This window comes from Sinohyriopsis cumingii, chromosome 12 (assembly GCF_028554795.1).
Source record: "Sinohyriopsis cumingii isolate HCF-2022 chromosome 12, ASM2855479v2, whole genome shotgun sequence".
Taxonomy (NCBI): domain Eukaryota; kingdom Metazoa; phylum Mollusca; class Bivalvia; order Unionida; family Unionidae; genus Sinohyriopsis; species Sinohyriopsis cumingii.
This window is the reverse complement of record NC_142972.1, coordinates 73,127,253-73,154,684: the sequence shown is the minus strand read 5'-3', so window position 1 is coordinate 73,154,684 and position 27,432 is coordinate 73,127,253. Positions and strand designations below refer to the sequence as shown.

The window sequence follows — 27,432 nt, the reverse complement described above, 5'->3', positions numbered from 1 at the left end:
ATTGCATCTGCTGATTTCATGAGTGTAAAACGATTCATATAAGGTACTATAGCGTATTTGTGCTAGTCTCATGTCTGCGAGAGGACACTTTCACTCGAAAAGTATACTAGTTAGTAACAAATGCAACTAATATGATGCAGCTTTGAGCGCTGGTATATAGTTTTTACAATGCTTCCAGTTATGTTACTACGCAAATACCTCTTGATGTTCCTATTCACTTCAACGATGATCATGGAGTCTGAGTCATCAACATTAAGATTCTGCTGTCACTGAAATATTTCTATTTTTCTCACAAGTTTGAATATTAGAAGTTCTCCGTTTTATATCCCTTTTCGAGATTTCCTCTTGTGCCTTTAGCTATGCATATGGTGTTTTCCTACTGTTAGTGATTGTTTTATATATGTTAATTGTGAAAGAAACCTTGATGTCAGTTTTGTAGTCATAACGACCTTGGTGAGAGTATTTAAACCATGATATTGAATTAATTATGTTGCGTTTTTTACTTTGTCCAATTATCCTCGGAAATTCTCCATTCTAGCAACAATACAAAAGTGTACTTTGGCCTAAATTAGTATGTGTATAGTTAGGTTCCATTGGTGGGGAAGGCAACAAAATGTCCATGAATTTAATGGGAATGTAATGCTTCGCTGGCAATGGTCTATCATGCTCTCTGTCTGTGTTTTTGTTTTGCAATATGTATAGTAAATTGTATCATTGTATAGATGTATATGTAGACTGGCGCATTTAGGTCGATGTGAATATCGACCATGTTGTAAAGAAAAATAATCATATCAAGTTACCATTTATGCCGCGACAATGACACCACTATAGTGAGGTACGTTAAATATTATTGTACTTCTGCAAATAGTTCAAAATAAAAATAACTCTTTATCTTAAGTTTCTGCACTTCCATCGGATCGCAGTTATCTTAATCACTATACTTTCCTTTAATGCATCGATTTATTACGGGAGATGAAAGGAAAGGATGAAAAGTAAATAGTGTTACCTTATTTGCAGAAGACGATACAGCTACTCATAGCGGAAAGAACATACTTCGTCCTGGATTCGGAAACATTTGTAAAGATAATCCAATAAAACGCAACCGTGGGAATTTGGAAAAGCTGGTTCCAGGTGGTACGGTGTGTTGTAAACTTATTGCTTAATATCCAATCGATATAATATCCTGGCATATATTTAGATGTTATTGTTTGGTCCAGATGGCCAAGGGAACGTTAAAGCGCTATTCGAAGATAATATAAATTATCAAAAGTAAAGTCTGTATACCTGAGGTAGACATGTAATCCACGTTTATAACTTACAAATCTATGTATGGCTTTCACATGTTTAAGACGTGATGTTATACTCACTGTCCACCCATCTGCATTCCATCCATGTGTCTCTTATAACATCTAATCATAACGTTGTCAGTGGAAATTCACACAACTTTGGAGTGATTCTTCCCTCTTTCACCAACTTCAAGAGGTGTTCTTTGTATAAGATCCCACCAATGCCATCATTTGGATGATATTAAAGATTAGTACAATAATTTAAATGACCACAACAATTTCAAATAATTAGGGGTCAAATGTTGCATGCAGTCAAAGCAGGAATAAATACATATCATAAATTTAATACGTTAATCATGAAACTTGGAGCATATTTTAGTTAAGATGCACTATGTTACTTTACGTGTGAGTGGTTGTTAGTGTGGGCTGTGTTTACGAATTATCCTAGCATCAATCGTATTGAAAGCTAATACGAAATTTCGTATAACAGTGTTGACAAATCACTCCAATAACCGTTTGCGATTAATTAACCTCTTTGTACATGGCGCCACAGGAATCAGTTTTTTTATTCGGAATATCTCGTATTGGATCTCTACTTGTTTTATTTAGCTTTGTTGGCAAATATCGTTTTATTTATCTTAACTACGCTTGCAGTATTTTCTTTTAACATTTTGATTTTAGTTAAATGGTTTTCTTGTAATCAAAGATGAAATATTAGACAGATAGTTTCATGTTATTTTCTATTCTCTCTGTGCGAATATGATACATTTAAATTTCTTGCAGCTAAACAACATATCAAACATAAACCGCTCAATACAAGTAGAAACAGGGCTAGGCACTGTGTGGACAAGAGTGTTTAAAATTGTCCAAACAAACACCCCACAACAGGGAAGTATTCACACGCTTGAACGATTATATTGTGCTGCCTACTGTCCCATCGTCTGTCTATTATCATATCTCCTCTTCAACTGAGGAGTGGAGACTCAGAAAAGTTTGAAGCTACGATGCCTATAAGATAATGATTTGTAAACTGGGGGTTAGCCGGCATGTCTGCTGTCTGTTATGATCGGGGCTGATGTAATGGGACGCTTGAAAAGACTGTATTGCAAGTATAGTTTCTGTACTTATGGTAGACATTAATCAACATTGATCACGCATCTATGCAGACATGCGTGGGCCTGAGCTAATATGATACACCCTTTCCATCCGTTGATATTTCCATCTGTCCTTTAGTTGCAAAACCTACGCTTAAACTGCAGAGCAGACTTTCAAATGGCATTGCAATTATAGGGTTCATGTCATAGCCATGTACACTAGTATTGGCTCACACGCCTTGAGGTGCCTGTCAGGGTGGCAATTGGTAGATGTACCAATAGTTAAGCAAAATTGATTTTCACATATACTTGGACCACGTTTTATAAGTCTCATCATCTATGCAGTTTTGCATCATGATTCGTTGTTCGCTGCTTAGCGAAGAGAAATTGAGATTAGAATATACACTAGAAAGAGAGAAAGAACTGCGATGGCGAGACATTGCAGTTAATATGATGTGTACGTTCTATAAACAAATATCTCATTAACAGTTGTACTAGAATTTGAACTGAGAACTTCAATGTACGTTTGTATGAACCAAATCAGTGACTTTCAGCAATCTCGTATCTCTCACCAACATGACTCAACAAGGAAATGTATCGATTTTAGTAGCCAGTGTAACACTGTTTACTAAAATTCCTATCAACAGTCTGTTGCAAGCTGATATGAGACATATAGCCCACAAATTTTGATGATCTACATTTATTGATCAATAATCTTGTTCTTACATGGCCCCTCCAACAGACTATTTCTTTTAATCGAATTTTCTGCCATCGCATCGTTAATTGTTTTATTTCTCTTTTACGAATACCTTGTATTCATAATAACTTCGCTGGTGATTTAATGTAACACTTATATAATCAATATTTTGATGTCGTTTACATGTTTTTTCTTGTTATCTAAAATTGCAGATATTTTGTTGCCATGTTTTATTATGTTTGGGTCTCTCAGGGTCGGTGAATGTGCTAAATTCAATTTCGGATGACTGTGTTACGACTTAAATTACGATTAAGATTCAAACTAAAGATTCTAATCACATTATGCTTATCACATTATAACAATGGCGGGAAGCATCAACTTTAACGTTTGCATCTTTGACATAACTACTTGCATTACTGAACATTATTTACTCACCTGGACCTATATCCATGTGAACGTTTCTGATTACCTTGAGTCTTTTTTCCATAGTCTGTGCGCCAGCATTCCTTTGTTACTAATATGGAGGTCATTTTCCAGTTACGATTTTGAGGAAACTTAACATGTAAAGTGTACATCAAGGAGATGTCGAACTATTTCGTATGTGTGATGAATAACCTTACTAATTAAATGATTTTGGATCTGAGTTCCTTAGGTTGGAACAATTCTATCAATACAGATTTTGAACTAATGTTAATTATATTTTAAATATTTGCTCTGGTTGTAATTGTATTCGAAGTAGTAGACATAGTCCAACATCTGGCCATATTAATGAAATGTTTCTTCAGTGATTGAATGAGCTGCTTATCACTCTGAAGACGATTTTTATCAACCTTGGAATTTGGGTTAATTTCATCAACTATGTCGAAGTGTTTGATACTGAAAGCATTGATCACATATTAATGTAATGATATTAAACTTGATTGAATGTTTTTCTTTTCACTCTATAGACCATATGTATGATGTACTTGTAATACAAGTTAAAATTTCAGCTTGGATTATGAATATTACGGAGGAGTATTTTTTGACAAACATTATTGAGTTGGGTGATCATGCGTTTCATATGCTCACCTTTTTTTCTAGAGGTCATAGTATTGATAATATTTTGGTCAAATTTGGGAAATGGATTTACATTATCAAGCTAAAGTTTAGTATGATAAAGATTAATGATCCTGATATCGAAAAAGTAATTAAATTGTAAAGTCCAAAACTGGATAATTGACCTTATTTCAATTTTTTTAACATAATGTATTCACCCGTAGTAGTAATCCAACGCTCATTAATTATAGAATCACGCCAGTATATTCATATGTGAGTATGTGGACCTTAATACATACGTTACTTATCTGTTGTGATCAATGATTAATTGTCTTTTAAAAAAGTGATATTTGTAATCAACTGATCATGGTTTCTACACACGTTCCTCGGTCGATTGCCTTGACATTCCAATACAAACGACATTATGATATCAAATAATGTGCTTCAACTGCCGTTAAAAGCAATTATACATACAATCTTTTCAAGATATAAAAAGGAAAGAGATATATATGTTCTCAAAAAGAAATTTCCTGCCAACTATTTAAGTAAATTGTAAACATGGGAATAAATTGAAATATAAATATGTATCGTTAAGTTAGGTTCAGTTACTCATGAAATATGTATTCCAATTTCTTCAGGTGATAGACGAAAACAACAAAGATGATACTTCTGTGCATGATTCGACTACGATCGTCTTGATAAGAACGGTGGATAATGTTCAAGATGTTGTGACAGACGGGTCCATTGAGAAACCAGAGGACGAGATAGGTAGACGAAGCACTTTTGTATTTCCAAATATTTCGTTGTAAATATTATTTTCTTTCTTGTATTTTCTGTATAAACCACTTAAGCCGAATGAGATGATGCTATACACATTCCTCGGGCAATGCTACCATGCTGTGTTAACACTGCCCTTAAATTTGTGGCAGAATTTATTTCTTCTTCTGCTACAATATGAGTCAAAAAAGGTAACAGCAAATGTAGATGCGATATAAATTATGCTATTTAAAAAGCTTCCAAAATAAGTTACTCTGGAATTCTTTCTCGAATACTAAGACCTTAGTCCTATCGTTTTACTTGTACTGGATGAAATACTGAACAATCATATTTACCTGCAATTCAGTAAAACTAGACCTTCCAGATTACTTCAATATGATTAGGAATTGACTACAAAGTAGTGTAATTATACCGACTTTCCCAAGCTCTTATATACAAATTCGGCTGGCATTCTTTAGCTTAAAGGTAAAAGTAATTATACATAATCATCAAACTTGTATTAATGTTTGATAGAAAGCACCATCTTACTATATTACAGTTGATTTACATTGCTGATTGAAAATGAGAAATGACAAGCTTTCTTTCTGCATTTCGAATTGGTGACAGGTGTTTGAATCTGACGCAAAGCAAGAGGGAATACTAATCAGCATAAACAAAAGAACAGCTGTTTATGCCGTTAGTTTATCAAATGGTCTTGATTTATCTGGTAGCTGTCAGATACCGTAATCGCGTACTATGTACAACACATCGACCCACCACGTAATTTTACAACTATATGGTTTTAAACTAAATAAGAGAAGAGAGCGGAAAATAACACGGTTTGTACCATTCAACAAATAATTAATTTTCCGAGAAATTAAAGTTAAAATGTAAATAGAACGTAGATTATTGTGACTTAAATCCCACATAGGTCTAAAAGATCAATCACAAGTCCAAATGTATGAAGTTCCAACTAAAGTCCAGTCGTATTCCAAATAAGTTGCCGCATTCAGAGTGTTGATTTACCTGTAGTCATTAACATGCTAATGTACCATTGGCCCAGACTATGGTAATGTACTAATAGTATATTGACGTAGCGTAAGGTATGACATGTAACATAACTGTTAGCAGGAATTGTCCAAATGAATTTAACAAGTGCACAATTAGGATTGCCAATTCTCAATTTTGTACGGACCTGAAAGTGTCTTAGCAGCAACGTGTCGTGCTGAAAACGCTTTCAACACATGTTCCCCTTTCTCTAATGTCCATATAAATATTGGTGATCTGGAAATCCCCAGCGATAGTATATGTTATCAAGGTATTCGACGTCATTACCATAGCCTTTTACACGGAGACACTGTATATATTACAAACAAATCCGCAACTTTTGAATCATAATTTTGTTACAGAAATATCAGATGGATCCTGTTTGTAGCCTTTATTTGTTACTACTTAAAGCAGGCACTTGATGGGTTTATCTTCATTTGGTAGTGTTAGATGTGTTATCGCCGTTAACATATATAATTTCTTCCAGGTCTGACACCATGACAATATTGGGGATACAATGTAGATCGTTATATCATTGTATGCTTCATTTTGTCAAATAATCCCTAGCAGAAACTACATTACAGTGTAAACACATAGGATGTTTCTCATGATTAAATTGGGCATATTCCGTATATGCAAACATCTAATTATTAGGAGTCTCTAAATGACGTTGGACCAATTTACATCGAGCAGTAAGTTGAAATTGCAACTTGAACAACACAACTTCCCTTGATCAATGTCTCTCTATCCCTCCATCCCTCCCTCTTTACCTCCCTCCATCTTTCCCTCCCTCCATTTCTCTCTCTCTATCTCTCTCTCTCTCGCTTTCTCTCTCTCTCTCTGGACATCCTGAGCGTAGTGCACTGCTTGACGTTTGTAAAGGTAGTTTGGACTTGGTCAGTTCAAACAATGTGAATAGCATAATATTTTTACGACATAAGTATAATAGAATATATTTAATGAGAACTTAACATGTTCTTGGCTATACAAAGCAGAGACCTAGATAATTATTACAACAACGGTGATACTGTGTTACCATTTAACATTTACAATATCAGTAAACCCTAAGTGATACTTTGCTTTTGTATTGGTGCAGTTAAAAGAGACATAAACGATACGCCACTCATAACAGGACGAAGTGGTATTGGGGACATTGAGAGCGAAAATATTGAAAGTGGTCAAAACAAACTTCCAAAAACAGGGACCTCTTCAAAGCCAATGTCAGATGATACGACAACAGAAAATGAGGTATGTTTGGAAGCATTTTGGTTGTCGAATAATTCTAATGTTTCTCAGTAAAGATAGTGCTCTGATAGTTGTGTAGGTTTGTGATGTTGTCGGACGTTTGTAGTTAGCTATATAAAGCTTTGATAACTTTACAGAGGCAAATAACATTTTCACTGGACGAGTCTAATTATAATAATCACATGCTATTTCGTTCGAAGTTAAGTACTGGTAATTGGACCAGCCTGTCTATCCACTAAGGGTGCATCATATGAACAGTAAAAGGTAAAATCTCAATTGTTCTAAATTGGTTGCATGTTACACTTAAGATGGCTTTAATTTCTACATATACAATTATTTGTGATCGCCATGTCACATGTATTGACCATTCATGCATGAAATCATATTCGCATCATTATGTTCAACAATGATAATGTGCTGCCCACTTTCCCTCCGTACGTCTGTCTGTTACCGTAACTCCTCTTAAACTGATTAGTGGACATTCATAAAGGCTGGAAGTGATCTTCATACTAAGATAACCATCTGAAGATGAGGGCATAGTGGGCGTGTCTCGTGGCTACTATAATCAGAATCGCTGCAATGTGCTGCTGGCAAAGCAACTGCCTTTGATAGATACTTTCTATACGTTTAGTACACATGTCATACCCCTTGACTGCTCATAAATGCAGACATGATATCCTCACAGCTCGGCCGGAGGTAAAGTAATTCCCACTTTCCAACCGTCATTATGTTAATCTGTATTTGTCAGTTGCAAGGAGGCATTACATATATAGTATTCATAATGTGACACAGTGTAATGATGGTCTTAGCTTTAGCTTGGATCAGACACATAGGTTTCGTATCAGGTTGTCAGTTCCAAGAAGAGCATATAGCTGAGTGAAAATAACAGTTTCTTGTTTTCATACGAATATATGCAGTCACCGCATGAATACGCATCATCTATGTGATAGATCGTTGATGATGAGTTTTTTGTTACTGCTTAAGGATGGGTTGTACTACATGTTGGAAGTGTACAGATAACGAGTTTTTAGGGAGATGCATTAAATCTGTTATGATGCTTATGTTATCTTAATAAAGGACCATCAAATGAAAGTTGTACTAGAGGTTGAACTGAGAGATGCAGTGGTCGTTTTCATTAACCATTCCAACGGCCTTCATTAGTCATGTATGTCCCATGTATCTAACTCCGCATGAAAATGTGGCTTCTTCATTCCGATTATTTTGCATTCGATCGCTAATTAGCGTTCTAAATTATTAATATCACCTTGTTTATTTTAACAATATATGTAATTCCTATGCAACATTTCTTATCGTTTTTCTTATTACTCTCACTTCTTGTTGTCATCCATAGTAAGAAGATAATAGTTTCATAAGCGCGGTCCGTTTTCATAGTAAACTTCTAATGGGATTAATGGGTTCGTCTCGGTGAAGATTAATTCCAATAAATGTATCAATATTAATTTGTGAGTGTAAGCATTTGACAAGTGGTTACTAGTACTGACACTTTAAGTTTATCTTGTTAGTTAAGACTTGGTCAAACAATGCTATATGGTCAAATTAAATATTATGATTTGGATAAGTAGATAATTGACCTTAGTTCAATGTTGTTAACATAATGTATTCACAAGTAGTAATAATCCAACGTTTATTAATTAAAGAATCACGCCAGTATATTCATATGTGAGTATGTGAACCTTAATACATACGTTACTTATATGTTGTGATAATGATTAATTGTCTTTTAAAAAAGTAATATTCGTTATCAACGGATCATGGTTTCTACACAAACCCTATCTTCCTGGGTCGATTACCTTGACATTCCCATACAAAACGTCATTGCGCTCCCGTTTCTTCGGAATGATATATCAAACAATGTGCTTTAAATGTCATTAAATCCAACTAAACAGACATTCTTTTCAGGATAGATAAAGGAAAGGGATATATATGTTCTCAAAAAGAAATTTCATGCCAACTGTTTAAGAACATTGTAAATATAGGTACAAAATAAAATAAAAATCTGTATAGTTATGTTAGGTTCAGTTGCTCATGAAAACAATATTAAAATTTCTTCAGGTGATAGACGAAAACAACAAAGATGATACTTTTGTGCATGATTCGACAACAGTCGTCTTGATAAGAACGGCTGATAATGTTAAAGATGTGACAGATGGGTCTGTTGAGAAACCTGAGGACGAAATAGGTAGAGGAAACACTTCTGTATTTGCGACTTTTCCGTTGTGAATATTTTGTCTTCCTTCTTTGTATTTTCTTTACAAACCACGTAAGCCAAATGTGATGACGGTATATACTTTCCTCGGGCCATGCTACCATGCTGTATTAACACTACCATTAAATTTGTGGGAAAAATTTATTTCTTCTTCTGCCAAAAAATGAGTAAAAAAGCGTAACAGCAAACGTAGATGCGATATAAAGTATACTATTTAAAAACCTTCCAAAAAAGTTGCTCTAGAATTATTTATCGACTACTAAGACCTTAGTCTTATCGTTTTACTTGTACAGGATGAAATATTGAACAATCATATACACCTGCAATTCAATAAAACTAGACATACAGTTTACTTCAATATGATTACGAATTGACAAAAACATAGTGTAATTATACACACTTTCCCAAGAAATTATAAAAAATGTTGACTGGCATTCTTTAGCTTAAAGGTAAAAGTAATTATACATAATCATCAAACTTGTATTTATGTTTTATAAAGGCACCATCTCACTATATTACTGTTGGTTTATGTGGCTGATTGAAAATAAGAACTGACACGTCTCCTTTCTGCATTTCGAAGAAGTGACAGATGTTTGAATCTGAAGCAAAGCAAAAGTGTACGGAAAATAATGTAAATATAAAAAAGAACGTAGATTATTGTTATTTCAATCCCACAAAGCTCTAAAATTTCGATCACAAGTCAAATGTATGAAGTTCCAACTGAAGTTCAGTCGTATTCCAAACAAGTTGCCGCATTCAAAGTTTTGAATTGCCTGTAGTCTCTAACATGCTAATGTATGAATGTCCCAGATTATGGTAATGTGCTAATAGTCTGTTGATGTAGCATAAAGTATGGCACGTAACATACCTGTCAGCATTAATTTTCCACATGAATTTGACATGTGCCTAATGAGAATTGCTAATTCTCAATCTTTGTTTGGAACTGCGAGTGCCTTAGCAGCATCGTGTCGTGCTGAAAACGCTTTCAACACATTTCCCTGTTTCACTAATATCCATGGAAATAATGGTGATCTGGAGATCGCCAGAGAGAGCATGTGTTGTCGAGGTATTTGCCGTGAATACCATAGCCTTTTCCATGGGACACCATATATATTACAATCAAATCGGGAATTATTGAATCATACTTTTGTTACAGAAATATCAGATGGATCCTTTTTGTAAAAAGCCTTTTATTTGTTACTGCTTAAAAAAGGCACTTGAGGGGTGTATGTTGATTTGGTAGTGTTAGATCTGTTATAGCTGTTAACATAGACACATTTCTTCATGCCTGCAACCATGAAATTATTATGGGTACTCTATAGAACGTTATATTATTTTATGTTTCACTTTGTGAAATCATCCCTAGCAGAAACTACATTTCAGTGTAAACACATAGAATGTTTCTCATGATAATCTTGAGCATATTTTGTGTATGCAAACATCTGGTTATTAGGGGTCTCTGGTTACGTTGGAGTAATTTATATCGAGCAGTAAGTTTACATTGCAACTTGATCAACACAACGTTCACTTCATCAATGTCTCTCTTTTTCCCCCTTACGTCCTCCATCCATAATTCTATCTCCCTCTCTATCTGTATATGCTCCGCATAGTGCACTATTTGACGTGCGTAAAGGTATTTTGGACTTCGTCAGTTCAAACAATGTGAATATCATTATATTATTACGACATACGTATAGTAGAATATACTTAATGAGAACTTAACATGTTATTGGCTATACAAAGCAGAGGACTACATACATTTTACAACATCGGTGATACTGTGTTACCATTTAACATTTACAATATCAGTAAACCCTTAGTGCTACTCTAATTTTATGTTGGTGCAGTTAACAGAGACATCAACGATAAGCCACTCACAACAGGACGAAGAAGTACTGGGGATACTGAGAGCAAAAATGTTGAAAGTGCGCCCAGCAAACTTCCAAAAACAGGGACCTCTGCAAAGCCAACGTCAGATGATACGCCAACAGAAAATGAGGTATGTTGGAAGCATTTTGGTGGTCGAATATTTCTAATGTATTTCAGTACAGATAGTGATCTGATAGTTGTATAAGGCTTGTGATGGATTCGGATGTACGTAGTTAACTACTAAAAGCTTTGATAACTTTACTGAGGCAAACAACATTTTCAGCAGTATAGTCTAATTATAATAATCACATACTATTTAGTTCGAAGTTAACTACTGGTTATTGGATCAGCCTGATTATCCACTAGGGGTGCATCATCTAAACAGTAAAAGGTAAAATCTCAAATGTCCTAACTTGGTTGCATGATACACTTAAGATCGCTAGAATTTCTACATAAAAAAGGTATTTGTGATCGCCATGTCACATGTATTGACCATTCATCCATTAAATCATATTCGCATCAGTATGTTCAACAATGATAATAAGCAGCCCACTTTCTCTCCGTACGTCTGTATATTACCGTAACTCCTCTTGACCTAACGAGTGGACATTCATAACGGTTTGAAGTGATCTTGCTTCCAAGATAACCATCTGAAGATGAGGGTAGATTGGGCGTATGCCCTGGCTGCTATAATTAGAATCACTGCACTGTGCTGCTTACAGAGCAACTGCCTTTGATAGATACTTTCTGTGTTTTTAGTAGACATCATACACCTTAATCGCTCATAAATACAGATATGCTATCCTCACAGTTCGGCCGGAAGTAAAGTAATTCCCACTTTCCAACCGTCATTATGTTGATCTTTTTTGTCAGTTGCAAAGAGGCGTTACAAAAGTATTATTCTCGTTGTGACTCTGTGTGATGTTGTTCATAGCTTTAGCTTGACACAGACACGTAGGATTCGTATCAGGTTGTCAGTTGGACGAAGTGCATATAGCTGAGTGAAAATAATAGTTTCATATGCTCGGACGAATATATGCAGTCACCGCATGTATACGCATCATCTTTGTGTAGATCGTGGATGATGAGGTTTTTGTTCTGCTTAAGGACTGGTTGCACTTCATGTTGGAAATGTAAAAAGAACGTGTTGTGAGGGAGATGCATTAAAGCTGTTATGGTGCTTATGTTCTCTTAATAAAAGACCATTGAATGAAAGTTGTACTAGAATTTGAACTGAGAGCTGCAGTGGTCATTTTCATTAACGAATCCAATGGCCTTCATTAGTCATGAATATCACAGGTATCTAACTCCGCATGAAAATGTGGCTTCTTCATTCCGATTATTTTGCATTCGATCGCTAATTAGCGTTCTAAAATATTAATATCACCTTGTTTATTTTAACAATATATGTAATTCTACGAAACATTTGAAATCGTTTTTCTTGTTACTCTGACTTCATGTTGTCATCAATAATAAGAAGAAAGTAGTTTCATATGTGCGGTCCGTTTTGTTAGTAAACTACTTTTGGGATTACTGGGGTCGTCTCAGTGAAGATTAATTCGTTGAATGTACCCATATCAATGTTTGAGTCTAAGCATATGAGAATTAAACATTCTGCAGTATAAGCTAAAGCATATTACTAATTCACAGTCACTGAGCTCAATCCCTTGTCAGGCAATTGCATTATGAGGATGTGCTTGTAATTAATTTTACATACATCACTTTTAGAAGGACTAATCATCGGTCCCAAGATAATAACGCGCATGCGATATAGATTTAGGCCAAGTCGGAGATAGTTGTGGCAATTACCATTATATCGGAATACAGATTTTAGTCCAGTTTGATCAGTGATTACTAGTACTGACACTTTCAGTTTATCTTGTTAGTTAAAACTTATCAAATAATACTATATGGTGAAATTAAGTATTATAATTTGGATAAGTGGATAATTGATCTTAGTTCAATTTTGTTAATATAATGTATTCACCAGTAGTAATAATCCAACGTTTATTAATTAAAAGATCACGCCAGTATATTCATATGTATGTGGACCTTAATACATACGTTACTTATATGTTGTGATCAATCATTAATTATCTTTTAAAATAGTAATATTTGTAATCAAAGATCATGGCTTCTACACACATTCGAACGTTCCTGGGTCGATTACCTTGTCATTTCCATACGAAACGACATTGCGCTCCCGTTTCCTCGGAACGATATATCAAACAATGTGCCTCAACTGTCGTTAAAACCAACTAAACATACATTCTTTTCAGGATAGATAAAGGAAAGATATATATATATATATATATATATATATATATATATATATATATATATATATATATATATATATATATATATATATATATATATATATATATATATATATATATATATATATATATATATATATGTTCTCAAAAAGAAACTTCATGCCAACTGTTTAAGTACATTGTAAACATAGATACAAATAACATAAAAATCTGTATCGTTATGTTAGGTTCAGTTACGCATGAAATATGTATTCCAATTTCTTCAGGTGATAGACGAAAACAACACAGATGATACTTTTGTGCATGATTCGACTTCAATCGTCTTGACAAGAACGGTTGATTATGTTAAAGATGTGACAGATAGCTCTGTTGAGAAACCTGAGGACGAAATAGGTAGAGGAAACACTTCTGTATTTCCGATTTTTCCGTTGTGAATGTTTTGTCTTATATTTTCTGTATAAACCACGTAAGCCGAATGAGCTGATGGTATACACTTTCCTCGGGCAATGCTACCATGCTGTGTTAACACTGCTATTAAATTTGTGGGCAACATTTATTTCTCTTTCTGCCAAAATATGAGCTAAAAATCGAAACAGCAAATGTAGATGCGATATAAATTATACTATTTAAAAGCTTCCAAAATAAGTTACTCTGGAATTCTTTATCGACTGCTAAGACCTTACTCTTATCGTTTTATTTGTACTTGATGAAATACGGACCACTCATATATACCTGCAATTCAATAAACCTAGACCTTCCAGATTATTTCAATATGATCACGAATGGACTACAAACTAGTGTAATTATACCAATTTTCCCGAGGTCGTATATGAAATTTCGCCTGGCATTCTTTAGATTAAAGGTAAATTCAATTATACATAATCATCAAACTTGTGTTGATGTTTTATAGAAAGCACCATCTTACTACATTACTGTTGTTTTACGTTGCTAATTGAAAATGAGAAATAACACGCTTTCTTTCTGCATTTCGAGGAAGTGAAGGTGATTGAATCTGAACCAAAGAAAGACTGTACACTACTCAGCATTAATGAAATAACAACTCTTTATTCCGTTATTTAATAAAAAGGTCTTGCTTTTCGGCTAGCTGTCAGGTACCGTTATCGCAAATTGTGTACCTTGGATCAGCCCCCAGTGTAATTTTACAATTGTATGGTTGTAAGCTAAGTAAGAGAAGAGAGCGGAAACTGACACGTTCTTTAACATTCAAGAAATAATTTATTTTCCGAGAAAAAAAGTAAACAAATTAAAAAGAACTTAGATTATTGTGAATTAAATCCCACATAGCTCTAAATGATCGATCACTAGTCCAAATGTATCATGTTCTAACTAAAGTCCAGTCGTATTCCAAATAAGTTGCCACATTCAAAGTTTTGAATTGCCTGTAGTCTCTAACATCCTAATGTACCATTGGCCCACATTATCGCAATGTGCTAACAAACTGTTGATTTAACGTAAAGTATGGCAAGTAACACACCTGTTAGCAGGAATCGTCAACCTAAATTTAAGAAGTGCACAGTTAGGAATGCCAATTTTCAATCTTTGTTCGGAACTGGGAGTGTCATAGCAGTAACGTTTCCTGCTGAAAACGCTTTCAACACTTTCCCTGTTTCTCTGATGTCCATGGAAATATTGGTGATCAGTAGATCGCCAGCGAAAGTAGGAGTTGTCAAGGTATTTGCCGTCATTACCACAGCCTTTTTCACGGAGACACCGTATATATTCCAACCAAATCCGCAATTATTGAATCATACTTTTACAGAAATATCAGATGGATCCTTTTTGTAAAAAGCTTTTTATTTGTTATTACTTAAAGTAGGAACTTGATTGATGTATCTTGATTTGGTAGTGTTAGCACTATTATCGATGTTAACATAGACACATTTTTTCAGTCATGCAACCATGACAATATCGGAGATAAAAAGTAGATCGTTATATTATCTTATGATTCACATTGTCAAATCATCCCTAGCAGAAACTACATTTCCGTGTAAACACATAGGATGTTTCTCATGATTACCTTGGGCACATTTTGTGTATACGAACATCTAGTCATTAGGCATCTCTGAAGGCGTTAAAGCAATATATCTCAAGCAGGGAATTGACATTGCAACTTGAACAACACAACGTTTCTTTCATCAATGTCTCTCTATCGGCCCTTCCCTCCCTCCCTCCATACCTATATCTCCCTCTCTATCTGTATATGCTGCGCATAGTGCACTGTTTGACGTTTGTAAAAGTATTTTGCACTTGGTCAGTTCAAACAATGTGAATATCATTATATTATTACGACATAAGTATAGTAGAATATACTTAATGAGAACTTATCATGGTCTTGGCTATGCAATGCAGAGTCCTAGATAATTATTGCAACAACGGTGATACTGTGTTACCATTTAACATTTACAATATCAGTAAACCCTTAGTGCTACTCTAATTTTATGTTGGTGCAGTTAAAAGAGATATCAACGATAAACCACTCCTAACAGGACCAAGTTGTATTGAGGATATTGGGAGCGAAAATGTTGAAAGTGTTCCAAAAGAAATTCCCAAAATAGGGACCTCTGCAAAGCCAGTGGCAGATTATACGCCAACAGAAAATGAGGTATGTTGGAAGCGTTTTGGTGCTCGAATATTTGTAATGTTTTTCAGTAAAGATAGTGATCTGATAGTTGTGTAGGTTTGTAGTTAACTACTTAAAGCTTTGATAACTTTACTGAGGTAAATATTATTTTCACCAGAGAGGCTAATTATAATGATTATATGCTACTTAGTTCGAAGTCAGCTTCTGGTAATTTGATCAGCCTGACCATCCAGTAGGAATGCATCATACAAACAGTAAAAGAGAAAATCTCAATTGTTCTAACAAGTTTGCATGATGCACTTAAGATCGCTTTAATTTCTACATAAAGAAGTATTTCTGATCGCTATGTCACATGTATTGACCACTCATCCATGAAGTCATGTTCGCATGAGCATGTCCAACAATGATAACGTGCTGCCCACTTTCCCTCCGTACGTCTGTCTGTTACCGTGCCTCCTCTTGAACTGACGAGTGGACATTCATAAAGGTTTGAAGTTATCTTGCTTCCATGATAATTATCTGACGATGATGGTAGGGTGTGCGTTTCCCATGTCTGATATAATCAGAATCGCTGCAATGTGCTGCTTGCAGTGCACATGCCTTTGATGAGAACCTTCTGGACTTTTAATAGACATGTCATACACCTCGATTGCTCATATATGCAGATATGCTATCCTCACAGTTCGGCCGAAAGTAAAGTGATTCCCACTTTCCAACCGTCAGTATGTTGATCTCTATATGTTGGTTGCAAAGAGGCATTACATATATAGCATTCATGATGTGACACTGTGTAATGTTGTTCTTAGCTTAGGTTGTCTCAGACACACATGTTTCATATGAGGTTGTCAGTTCGAAGAAGTATATATAGCTGAGTGAAAATAACTGTTTCATGTTTTCCGACGAATATATGCAGTCACCGCATGAATACGCATCATCTATGTGATAGATCGTTGATGATGAGTTTTTTGTTACTGCTTAAGGATGGGTTGTACTTCATGTTGGAAATATAAAGAAGACTAGTTGTGAGGGAGTTGCATTAAAGCTGGTATGATGCTTATGTTCTCTTAATAAAAGACCATCGAATGAAAGTTGTACTAGTGGTTGAACTGAGAGCTTCAGTGGTCGTTTTCATTAACCAATCCAATGGCCTTCAATAGTCCTGTATATCACAGGTATCTAACTCCGCATGAAAATGTGGCTTCTTTATTCCGATTATTTTGCATTCGATCGCTAATTAGCGTTCTAAAATATTAATACCCCCTTGTTTATTTGAACAATATATGTAATTCTACGCAAAACTTGTAATCAGTTTTCTTTTTACTCTGACTTCTTGTTGTCAACAATAATAAGAAGAAAGTCTTTTCATATGTGCGGTCCGTTTACATAGTAAACTACTAATGTGATTAATGGGGTCGTCTCAGCGAACTTTATTTTCGAAGGATGTACCCATATCAATTTTTGAGTGTATGCATTGGAGAGCTAAATGTTATGCAGTATACGTTAAAGCACATTACGCGTACACAGTCACTGAGCTGAATCACAAGTCAGGCAAGTGCATTATGAAGATGTTCTTGTAATTAACTTTACATACATCACTTTTAGAAGGACTTATCATCGGTTCCAAGATAATAATGAACATACGATGTAGATTTAGGCCATGTCGGAGATAGTTCTTGCAATGACCATTATATCGGAATACAGATTTCAGTCCAGTTTGACCAATTGTGACTGGTACTGACACTTTCAGTTTATCTTGTTAGTTAAGACTTGATCTTATAATACTCTATGATCAAATTAAATATTATAAACGAAAATAAACCCTCAAGATTTGTACAATATAGCAAGCAATTTATTTCCATAGAGTACGAAGTGAAAATATAAAAGGTTCTTATTGTTTTGTTAATTAAATCTCAGAGTGTCTTTAAAGCTGTATCACAAGTCCAGGTATGTGAAGTTCCAAGTGAATTTCATATTGAGTATGTCTATGCCCTTGTTGTCTCGAATAAGCTACGGTGCCTATTCCCTGGACTAAACAGTCTTGTGATGTATCACAATAATATGATCCACGGTTTCTTTGACTGTATTTACTATAATGCCAAAATAATTTGTATTTTATTCCAAAACATTATTGAGCTCTTTCTAATTTCATTGAATAATAATTTGAATAAATAAGTACATTCCAGTTAAAAACTGAAGGCAACATTATGTTAAGGCAGGAATGAACAGCCATAAGGAAACAATTGCATATACCCAGCCACTTGACTTAGATGGCAATGAACATTTTCTGGAAGCATTCTGTCAACTTTACGGAAAGTTTCTTTTCTGGAACTTTCTAACATTGTAATCAAGGGTGTATCTTTAAGCCAATATGAAGCAAATATATTTACATTTAATAAGTATCCGTGTGTTTATTATATAATGCTATAGAAATATTAAATACGTACTATGTTGTTTACAGAATAAATTCCACTGGTCTAATAGTCAATTAACTTGACTTTTGGGACTAAGGTCTGTTACAAAATATAGACGTACGTAAGAAATAATTATTGAAAATGCAACAAACAGTACAAAGTAAACATACTTAACACTTAACACACTCTTACTGAATAGAAAATATAAATATTACAATAGCAATATAAAATTATGTTTTCACTTATTTATATCATGAGTATACAATGTATCAGAAATACTTCGCATTGACATGTTGCTGTCTATTTGGCACACAATAACATTCATAAGTCTTGCAGCTTTGAGATAATATAAAGGATAAATATAATGCGTTTCTAATATTTTACAATACATACGAGGGCATAAATGTGGCAACAATAGGGATATAACATATTAGTGTATGTATTTGGGTGTGTTAGTATGTATTGTATTCTTATTTATGACAATAAATATCACCGTAATTTTTACCAATATCCCCAAATAAGAACCAAAATTACTAAACCGCATAATAAAATATGAAGATAATTAGGGTTATATATAGGTCCAGGTTTCCATTGCAAGCATTTACCTACAACTTAATGTAAATATCCCATTAGGTAGACTATTTTAAGCCTGGTATACAGTTTATTCAATTAATCCGATAGGATAATAATGTAGTTCGATATAGTTTAATGTATTTGGTGTTTGGGTTGTTTTGTAAGTTGTAAGTTTGACTATATATCTTGCAACCTTTCACTAAAAGTAAACATGTGACTCCGTGTATAGTTGTAGCATGCTTGTTGGCATCATCTATGTAAACACAAAAACCATGAGACCTAGTAAAAGAGAGTAGTAGCTACATAAAATACAAACGAATGAAACATGTTAACGAACACAGCAGATAAAACCAATTAAAAATCTTTGAACTAAACATTCTTAGTAATCGCACAGCATAAAAGACAAAAACATATTAATTTTAAATCAAGTCTTTAAATAATAGAATTAGAGAAACAATGAAGCATATAACAATGTATATTTTAAAGCATGCAAAACAGAGTGCATAATTGACAACGATTGAAAATATAACAAAAAAATTAAAAGAGAGTTGTAAATACGTTGTTAAAATCAAACTGACCAAAATTATCAAACCTTTCAAGTTACAAATATCAAAACAATCTAGACAGAAACCAACAAAACAATACCAAATTTAACACAAATCAAAACCAGCCCAAAATTCAAGACAAAATAACTAAATACAGGTAAATATATATTTGTCAACCTCAGTCAACAAATAATGAAAAATCAATTAATGAAATAGAGTTTCAAAATTTCTGCACAAAGTATATCAACAAAAACCATGAAGAACAAATCATATAAAATATCAGTCGATTAATAGAAATGTCAAAAGTGAAATACAATCATGAAAATAATTAATATAATGAATACCTAAACTAACAACTGAAATATAACACATACCATTAAAAACAATTTTAAATTACTCATTCAAATTGAAACGTACATATCATACTTATCAGATTGCTACTATGTTTGATAAGGTTAAAAATATGATGCTAAATATGATCTCACATTACAATTCAACGTTGAGACACACTTCTTTGAATCCGGACGGAAACAGTAGCACTGTTGAACTAATGAAGCAATTTATAAGCATCTCTCTCTGTCAAATAAAAGAAAAACTAGCTTGGTGAAATTTGAACAAAAAGCGTCGTCAACACCCTTGCTTTAATAGCAAACAGGACAACCTTTAAAGTATTTCAAATAACTTACAAAATTAAATAGCTTTAGGCAAGTAATTAAATATTTTCCTGGCTCCTGTTACCATATCCTAATTATACTTCCTTTATTGGTTGCGTCAAAACTTGATAATAATAAGAAACTGCATTGCCACTGTAGGGATTCTCACATCATTTTAACAATTTATAAGTTGTGCGTCTTGATTTTACAGACAACATTAACTTAGCATTTATGGTCATTGTTTGACAGCAGGAATTTGAATAGTAAGCAGGCATCAGTAAATAAATTGCGCTAGCTGTAGTCATATGACACGTGTGACTGAAACATTAGTGCCTAGCTTTGAAAAATATATAAACGCTGATGTTCCGACAGTAACGAAATGCCCTGACACATTATCATTGTAAACATCTCAAGTATTATTTACTTGCGATTAAAGTAAAATACCATATTTCATATTCATTTGTTCATGCAAAGAGTATTCGCTTATTTTAACTGAGTTAACCTTCTCATTTGGTGCTAAATAATAATACCAATATGTTTCCATATTTTAGGGGCAAATAACATCAAGTGAAGACTCATACCTAAACAGCGAGTGTGAAGTTGAACTGGGGAGTGACTTTATAGAAGAATGCTTTGACCAGGTAATACTAACAGAGATGGAACACAGCATTACATTAGACAACTGTAACGAACGACATATACATATGAAATCAAAGATCCTGAATCTAAATCCTGATATGTATCGTTCCCTTAAAAAGACATATATACCTATGTTCAACAGCAAACAGGATACCCTTCAAAGTATTTCAAAAGACTTTCAAAATTAAATAGCTTAAGGTAAGTAATTAAATATTGTCATGGGTCTTGTTATCATTGCTTAATTCTACTTCCTTTATTGGTGGCGCCAAAACTTAATAATAATAATAAACTTTATTGCCATTTTAGGGAAATTGAATGTTACATTATCTATTGATCTTAGATTTTAGTGGTCGGATTGGAATTATTTTTCAAAGTATTGATTTTCACATCATTAAATATTTTATAAGTTTTACGTCTTCATTTAACAGACAACTGTAAATTAACATTTGTGGTCATTGTTTGACAGAATGAATTTTTATCGTAAGCAGACTTCAGTAAATAAATTACGCTAGCTTTAATCATATGAATGAACAATTATTGCCTTGCTTTGAAAAATATGTAAACGCTGATGTTCTGACAGTAACGGTATGCCCTGACACACATTTTCATCGTAACATCTCATATTTTATTTACGTGCGATTAAAGCGAAATACCATATTTCTTATTCACTTTTTCATACAAAGAGTATTTGCTTATTTTTACACAAATATCAGTTTTTATTTAACTGAGTTAAGCTTCTCATTTGGTGTTAAATAATAATACCAATATGTTTAAATATTTTAGGGGCAAGGATCATCAAGGGATGTCTCACACATAAACAGCGAGTGTGAAGTTGAACTGGGGAGTGACATTATAGAAGAATTCTTTGACCAGGTAATACCAACAGAGATGGAACACAGCATTACATTAGACAACTGTAAAGCACGACATATACATATTAAATCAAAGATCCTGAATCTAAATATATATATATATATATATATATATATATATATATATATATATATATATATATATATATATATATATATATATATATCGGCCCCTTAACCCTTAAACCGACATACATACCTATGTTCTTGTCATTGAAGGCAATAAATATTTGATGTATAATGACACAATGGCTAAAATATTTATTACATTCTTAGCGTACTGATAGAAGATCAAAATATAGCTCCGTTACCTAGATTGAAAAGGTTGTCCTAAGTCATTTAACAACTGATAGTTTCATGGATCATTGTAACATTTTTTTTTATTTTCTTGTATACTAAAGCAAAATTCGACATCGCATACCTAATTACTCAAATAACGTTTATGCTAATATTTGTAAGATTATATCTGTGTTTATTAAGCAGAAGCATTTGTTTCATCATGTGGAAAGTGATACCATGAAACCGTTAATGCAACTGTATACGTTATTCTACACTGTATCTTTAATATTGTAGGGGCAAGTCGAACTGAGAGATGACCTGTGTCTAAACATGGAGTATGAAGCTGAACGTGGGAGTGACTTTATAGAGGAGTGTTTGAATGTAATAATGTTAACAGAGTAGAGTAGGAACATTATCAAACATAAAACATGATGTCTACAGAAAAATTGAAAACAGTGTATCTAAATGCCGATTTTTGTCTTCTTTATGTATGAGTTGCATAACCATGTTATTTGGGGCACTATATATTTCACGAAAAAGAATGAAATTCGTAAACAATATACTGATTTTCAAGTGTACTGATACTGTACGTAAACGTTCACTGGAGTTCTTTTTCTTTAAGCACATCTCATTTACAGAGATGAAGCACCTTTCTGGTGTGATTCATTAATCTGCTTCTGTTCAAAAAAGTAGCATCTGTTTTGTGCTAAATGAATTTACAGTTGTGGGAACGAAACAGTCAAATATAATTCACTTACAAATATGAAAAATATGATTTGGCGTTATTCTATAGTTGAAACAATAGGCACTGAAAAAAATTGATTTTCGACATTTTCATCTACTATGTTCCTCAAATTATAATCTCAACATACACATACCAATGTATACACTGTTTTACTTGTGCTCTTTAAGGTATCGATACAATCATACAAATAAATCTTCTTACATGTCTCGAAATTCCAAATTTAAATGCCCTTTACTAATATTTTAATATTCTAATCTAGCCTTATATTACAAGTACAAAAGACATATATTGTAGTTAGAACAGTTGTTTGTCATATAATTAAACACATTATTCAAGAGCTGGCTTACTGTATTTAATGATTTGGCATTTGTTTGTATATAGCACAATACACATTTCAAGTAATATATTACCTACACTTACGTTTGTAAAGCATTAGCGTTTTCAACGGTAAATTGTCTGCAAAATGTGTTACCTTGCGCAGATTCCCTGAACCCCTTTATACATTATTATCATAACTGAAACCAATTATGATGACACTAATCATTATGACACCAATTATTAATGTTTTGATTAGTTTTTTCTTTCTACTTTTACCCTAAACACCTTGATGTATTTTCCTCATTCTTAACATTAATAATAATGATATTAAGTTGATAGCCAAATACATTTTATGTTATGGCTATGGTTAAAAAGCATTTTCATTTGTTTAAAACTTGTTTAAATATGTCTGTAATAATAACGCTAAAACCATTCAGATGTTTACATGCACCCTTGCCCTTGGACATTAAAGTTATGGTCACAATCTTTAACATGTACTTATATATTAATTAATTAGGGTGAGTTACTATGAATCTATGACCGTTTTGCGATACGGTTCTCATTTTATAATGGCATGGCGGCATGCATTTTGTGACTAAGCAGACCCATTTTTTTCGCCCGCCTCAAGTCGTTCTTTTTAGCATTGTTCCAGACCTTTGTCCAAACAATGTGCCTTCTTCCTGTTGCAAAATGACTTTTCATTTCTCACGAACTTGAATAGATACTTAGGTGGCTGATTCAACATCTTTATTCGAAAGTAGCAGCTGAGCTGTGTTCAAATCTTATTGAACGTTTAGCAGATTACAGCTGCTTAGAAACTAGCAATGATGTACAAAGGTTATGTTTATAATTGGAACTGACTGATGTTAGTAGTGTGTACACTCATTGGGTACTATTATGGCATGCAACCCAGAAAATATATTAAAGTGGTTATTATCTCTTTTCAACGGACACAGGAAATTTACGATTTTTCAAATAATCTACTTTTCATGCATATTGGTAATTATACCCAGACAACAATAACACCAACAGAAAGACAATAATAATAATAGTAATAATAATAATAATAATAATAATAATAATAAAAATAATAATAATAATAAAAATAATAGTAATAATAATAATAAAGAAAAGAAGAATAAGAAGACGAAGAAGAAGAAGAAGAAAAATGAAGAAGAATATAAAACTGTATTAATTTATAGTTCCAGAATAAACACCGGCATATAATAATATATACCTTTAATCTTCCAAAGACAATGAAAATTACCTTTTACATGGAGAGGCACCATGCTATAGTATGTTATGTGGAAGAAACTGTAGAGGCACACAAGTCGGGTTTATGATTGCACACGCACTTTGGATCTCTTTTTACGACATTTTGTTAAACTCAGTACTAGACCAGGAAAGTGTGTAATTTTAATGTACTAATGCTACAAAGATCGTTATATTCTATCATTGATTAAAACTAATCGGTTCTTGAAGAAAACAAATATGTTGTCAGATGGTTACTAAAGGCGCAATAAACACGTTGCGATATCAATCCGAGATAATGGAAGATAAGTAACCATTGCATATCTTTGCAAGGGGACGCTCGATATATGGAGTCTTTTAAGAGCAAGCACTGTCCAGGATACTTTAAGTTAAATGATAACTTTCAATTTGACAAATAATACAAAGACAGTGTAGACAAATTATGAAAATAATGCTTGAAGCTGATCACGATCTGTGGCGAGACTAAATTCAAGGTATTTTCAGGAAAGAAACTTTGAAATTTTCATCAGGTGAAAAGAAATATAAAAAAATCAAATAGTGTTCATGTTATATGGTCTCGAGTACAGATCCTGCTCAATGAAAGTCAAAAAGCTATTATAAGGGTTTCCTAAAAATGTTGACATGCGTATTTACAATTTAGAAAGTTGACCATATAAGCGATGAGTTTGTGTTAATAGTAATTGCTACTGGATATAACTCATGATAAGGATATACATATATACACCTTCCAAAAATAGAAAATATAGGTATATTGGTTTTACAATTAAAGATCAAATATACCACTGATTCAGAAGGAACGACTCTTGAGAAACGAGATATCTTTTTATGAGAGACATGCGTTGGGTAAAGATATGTGATATACATGGAAATTAAATATATATGACATGCATTTATTTGCATAAAACACATTGTTTAATGTCAGTAACAGTTGTTGTCATTATACAATACATTCCATCATTTTCATCAAATATTAGTTTCCCCTCTTTCGAAGGACTGGTTAACAGCTGTTAAGAACTAGCCAATACGTTTTGTAAGTGAACAAATACACAATATACACATTTATCAAAGGTACAAAAGCATTTATTCTTTTTTTCTAAATATAAGATAGAGGAACATAAATCTGCAATATAGTTCATAAAATATGGAAAAGTATATTGAAAAAATTCATAATACTTTGAAGCGGAAACACGAAATTTCATTGGCATGTGTTCTTTCGATAGTTATATTATACATGTTATTCGTTATTATGGTGAAAGTCATGAGAATGAGATGATTAATAAGCCAATGATGGTTAACATATGATTTATGTCATCTGATTTGCTATTATAACTTAAATCAGTTTTGTTGACGATATACCTTATAAAGAGATGCGTCTTATTGGAAACCTAATTTATGAACTCTCATTTATCAATCATATAAATTACATAGATTTATATCTGGTTAAAATAGTATTGATCTCAAATTGAATGTTAATGTATATATAATATATCGCTTTTGAAGAGAGAAAACAATTTTTATTTTGGTTTGTCATAGATGTTAATATTATTTCAACATGGTATTCTAGTATCTGATGTCAAAGAAATGATGACAAGTCTGAAGTGAGTTGACTTCACGAAACACACATTACATATTCCGTTACGTATACCGTTTGCTGACTCTTCGTAATGAGTATATGCTATGTATATATGTATTTTGTAAGTAAACGAAGTCCGAAATAAAGGTAATGGTAGATATGATCAATAGCATTTATTTTGTAAACAAGATAATACATCATACTTTTTTTTCTCTTTAGTTTTATATTGAGTTTCAGATTTTCATTATTTTAAATAAACATCCTTATTTCTTTCTAAATGTAGTGCATTATTTTTAAACTTGGAAATTCCTAAATCTGCGATAACTTTGAATATTCCATAAAGGTAACTGACCTATGTCCTGGTTATATTGGTGTGTTTTATCATTACATATCAATGATATGTGCACAAAATAATATTAATTTCAGGCATGATATCGGAATCGGAATTACAATTATTGGTGTGTTAAGGTTTTAGTTTTGGTGTATTTATTTGTTTTAATAATTATCACTGAAATTTCAAAGCCATCAATAATATTCGTCGACAAAAGCATTAACCGGGATTAATGTGAAATCGATTAGGGTCATTTATTATTTTGATATATCAAACAAATGTTAACGATTGCAGTAAACAGACAATGCACATTCGAGTCTACATGTATATCATCACATTCAATATTTGAATTTATTCAGAACACAAATCGAATTCAATTAGAATCGTATACATTTGGAGTTGTGATAGAACTTTATGGACAATCTTGGATTTCATTTAAAAAATCCTTAGTATTTTTTACATTTTCGTTTTCTCTTCTAGATAAATACATTATTTGTATACTGTGAATACAATTTATTTCTTGGCAATTTACAAATAGGTGAAATGACACCATCAAGGACTCGCTGAAGAAATTAGACATTGACCCTGACAGCTGTGAGAGTGTCGCTGATAATCGCTCCGCTTTACGCAGTCAAGTCAATGCCAGCATGGTGTTTTAAAAAGGAGCAACATTCAATGGAATGATATAGTTCGACGAGTGCTTGGTGAGGACACGGATAACATTACAGCATTTACCGACGACGGTAGAATCAGAGACTCAAATATATCGTTTGCAACCATCAGAGATGACATTACCAGAAGCGTTGCTAATCGTTTGAAAAAATATGTGGCGACACAATGACGGGCGAACTCAGCATGAACGGGAATAAGACAGTGGTTTTGAGAGATCCAACATCCGACGAAGATCCCGCAACGAAACAATACGTTGACGTTAACTAAACACCGTAGATGGTAAACTATCTATGTTGCCGGCCAAGTATGATGTTCACGTAAGCGTGTTGATAAATCTCCGTCGAAATGTTTGGAATCTGAATGAAATCGCAGATGAATTATTTGGTCATCCGTTCACCGTTGACGCTAAACT

At 33.3% G+C, this 27,432-nt stretch overlaps 1 protein-coding gene across 4 annotated transcripts in view; it reads left to right on the top strand.

Annotated features, from left to right (window-relative positions):
* The window catches only part of LOC149786741 (uncharacterized), a 71,141-nt gene extending 44,846 nt beyond the window's left edge, over positions 1–26,295 (top strand). For 3 of the 4 annotated variants that reach the window (XM_089977251.1, XM_089977250.1, XM_089977248.1), the window contains 10 exons: positions 1,018–1,139; positions 4,751–4,880; positions 7,012–7,163; positions 9,234–9,360; positions 11,235–11,386; positions 13,802–13,928; positions 16,007–16,158; positions 20,871–20,960; positions 21,742–21,831; positions 22,404–26,295. In XM_089977251.1, coding sequence (XP_089833377.1) covers positions 1,018–1,139; positions 4,751–4,880; positions 7,012–7,163; positions 9,234–9,360; positions 11,235–11,386; positions 13,802–13,928; positions 16,007–16,158; positions 20,871–20,960; positions 21,742–21,831; positions 22,404–22,511 — 1,250 coding nt within the window. In that variant the 3' untranslated portion in view covers positions 22,512–26,295. The remainder of the gene's footprint in view (positions 1–1,017; positions 1,140–4,750; positions 4,881–7,011; positions 7,164–9,233; positions 9,361–11,234; positions 11,387–13,801; positions 13,929–16,006; positions 16,159–20,870; positions 20,961–21,741; positions 21,832–22,403) is intronic. The other variant, XM_089977249.1, reaches the window with a different exon arrangement.
* Positions 26,296–27,432: the final 1,137 nt, after the last annotated feature.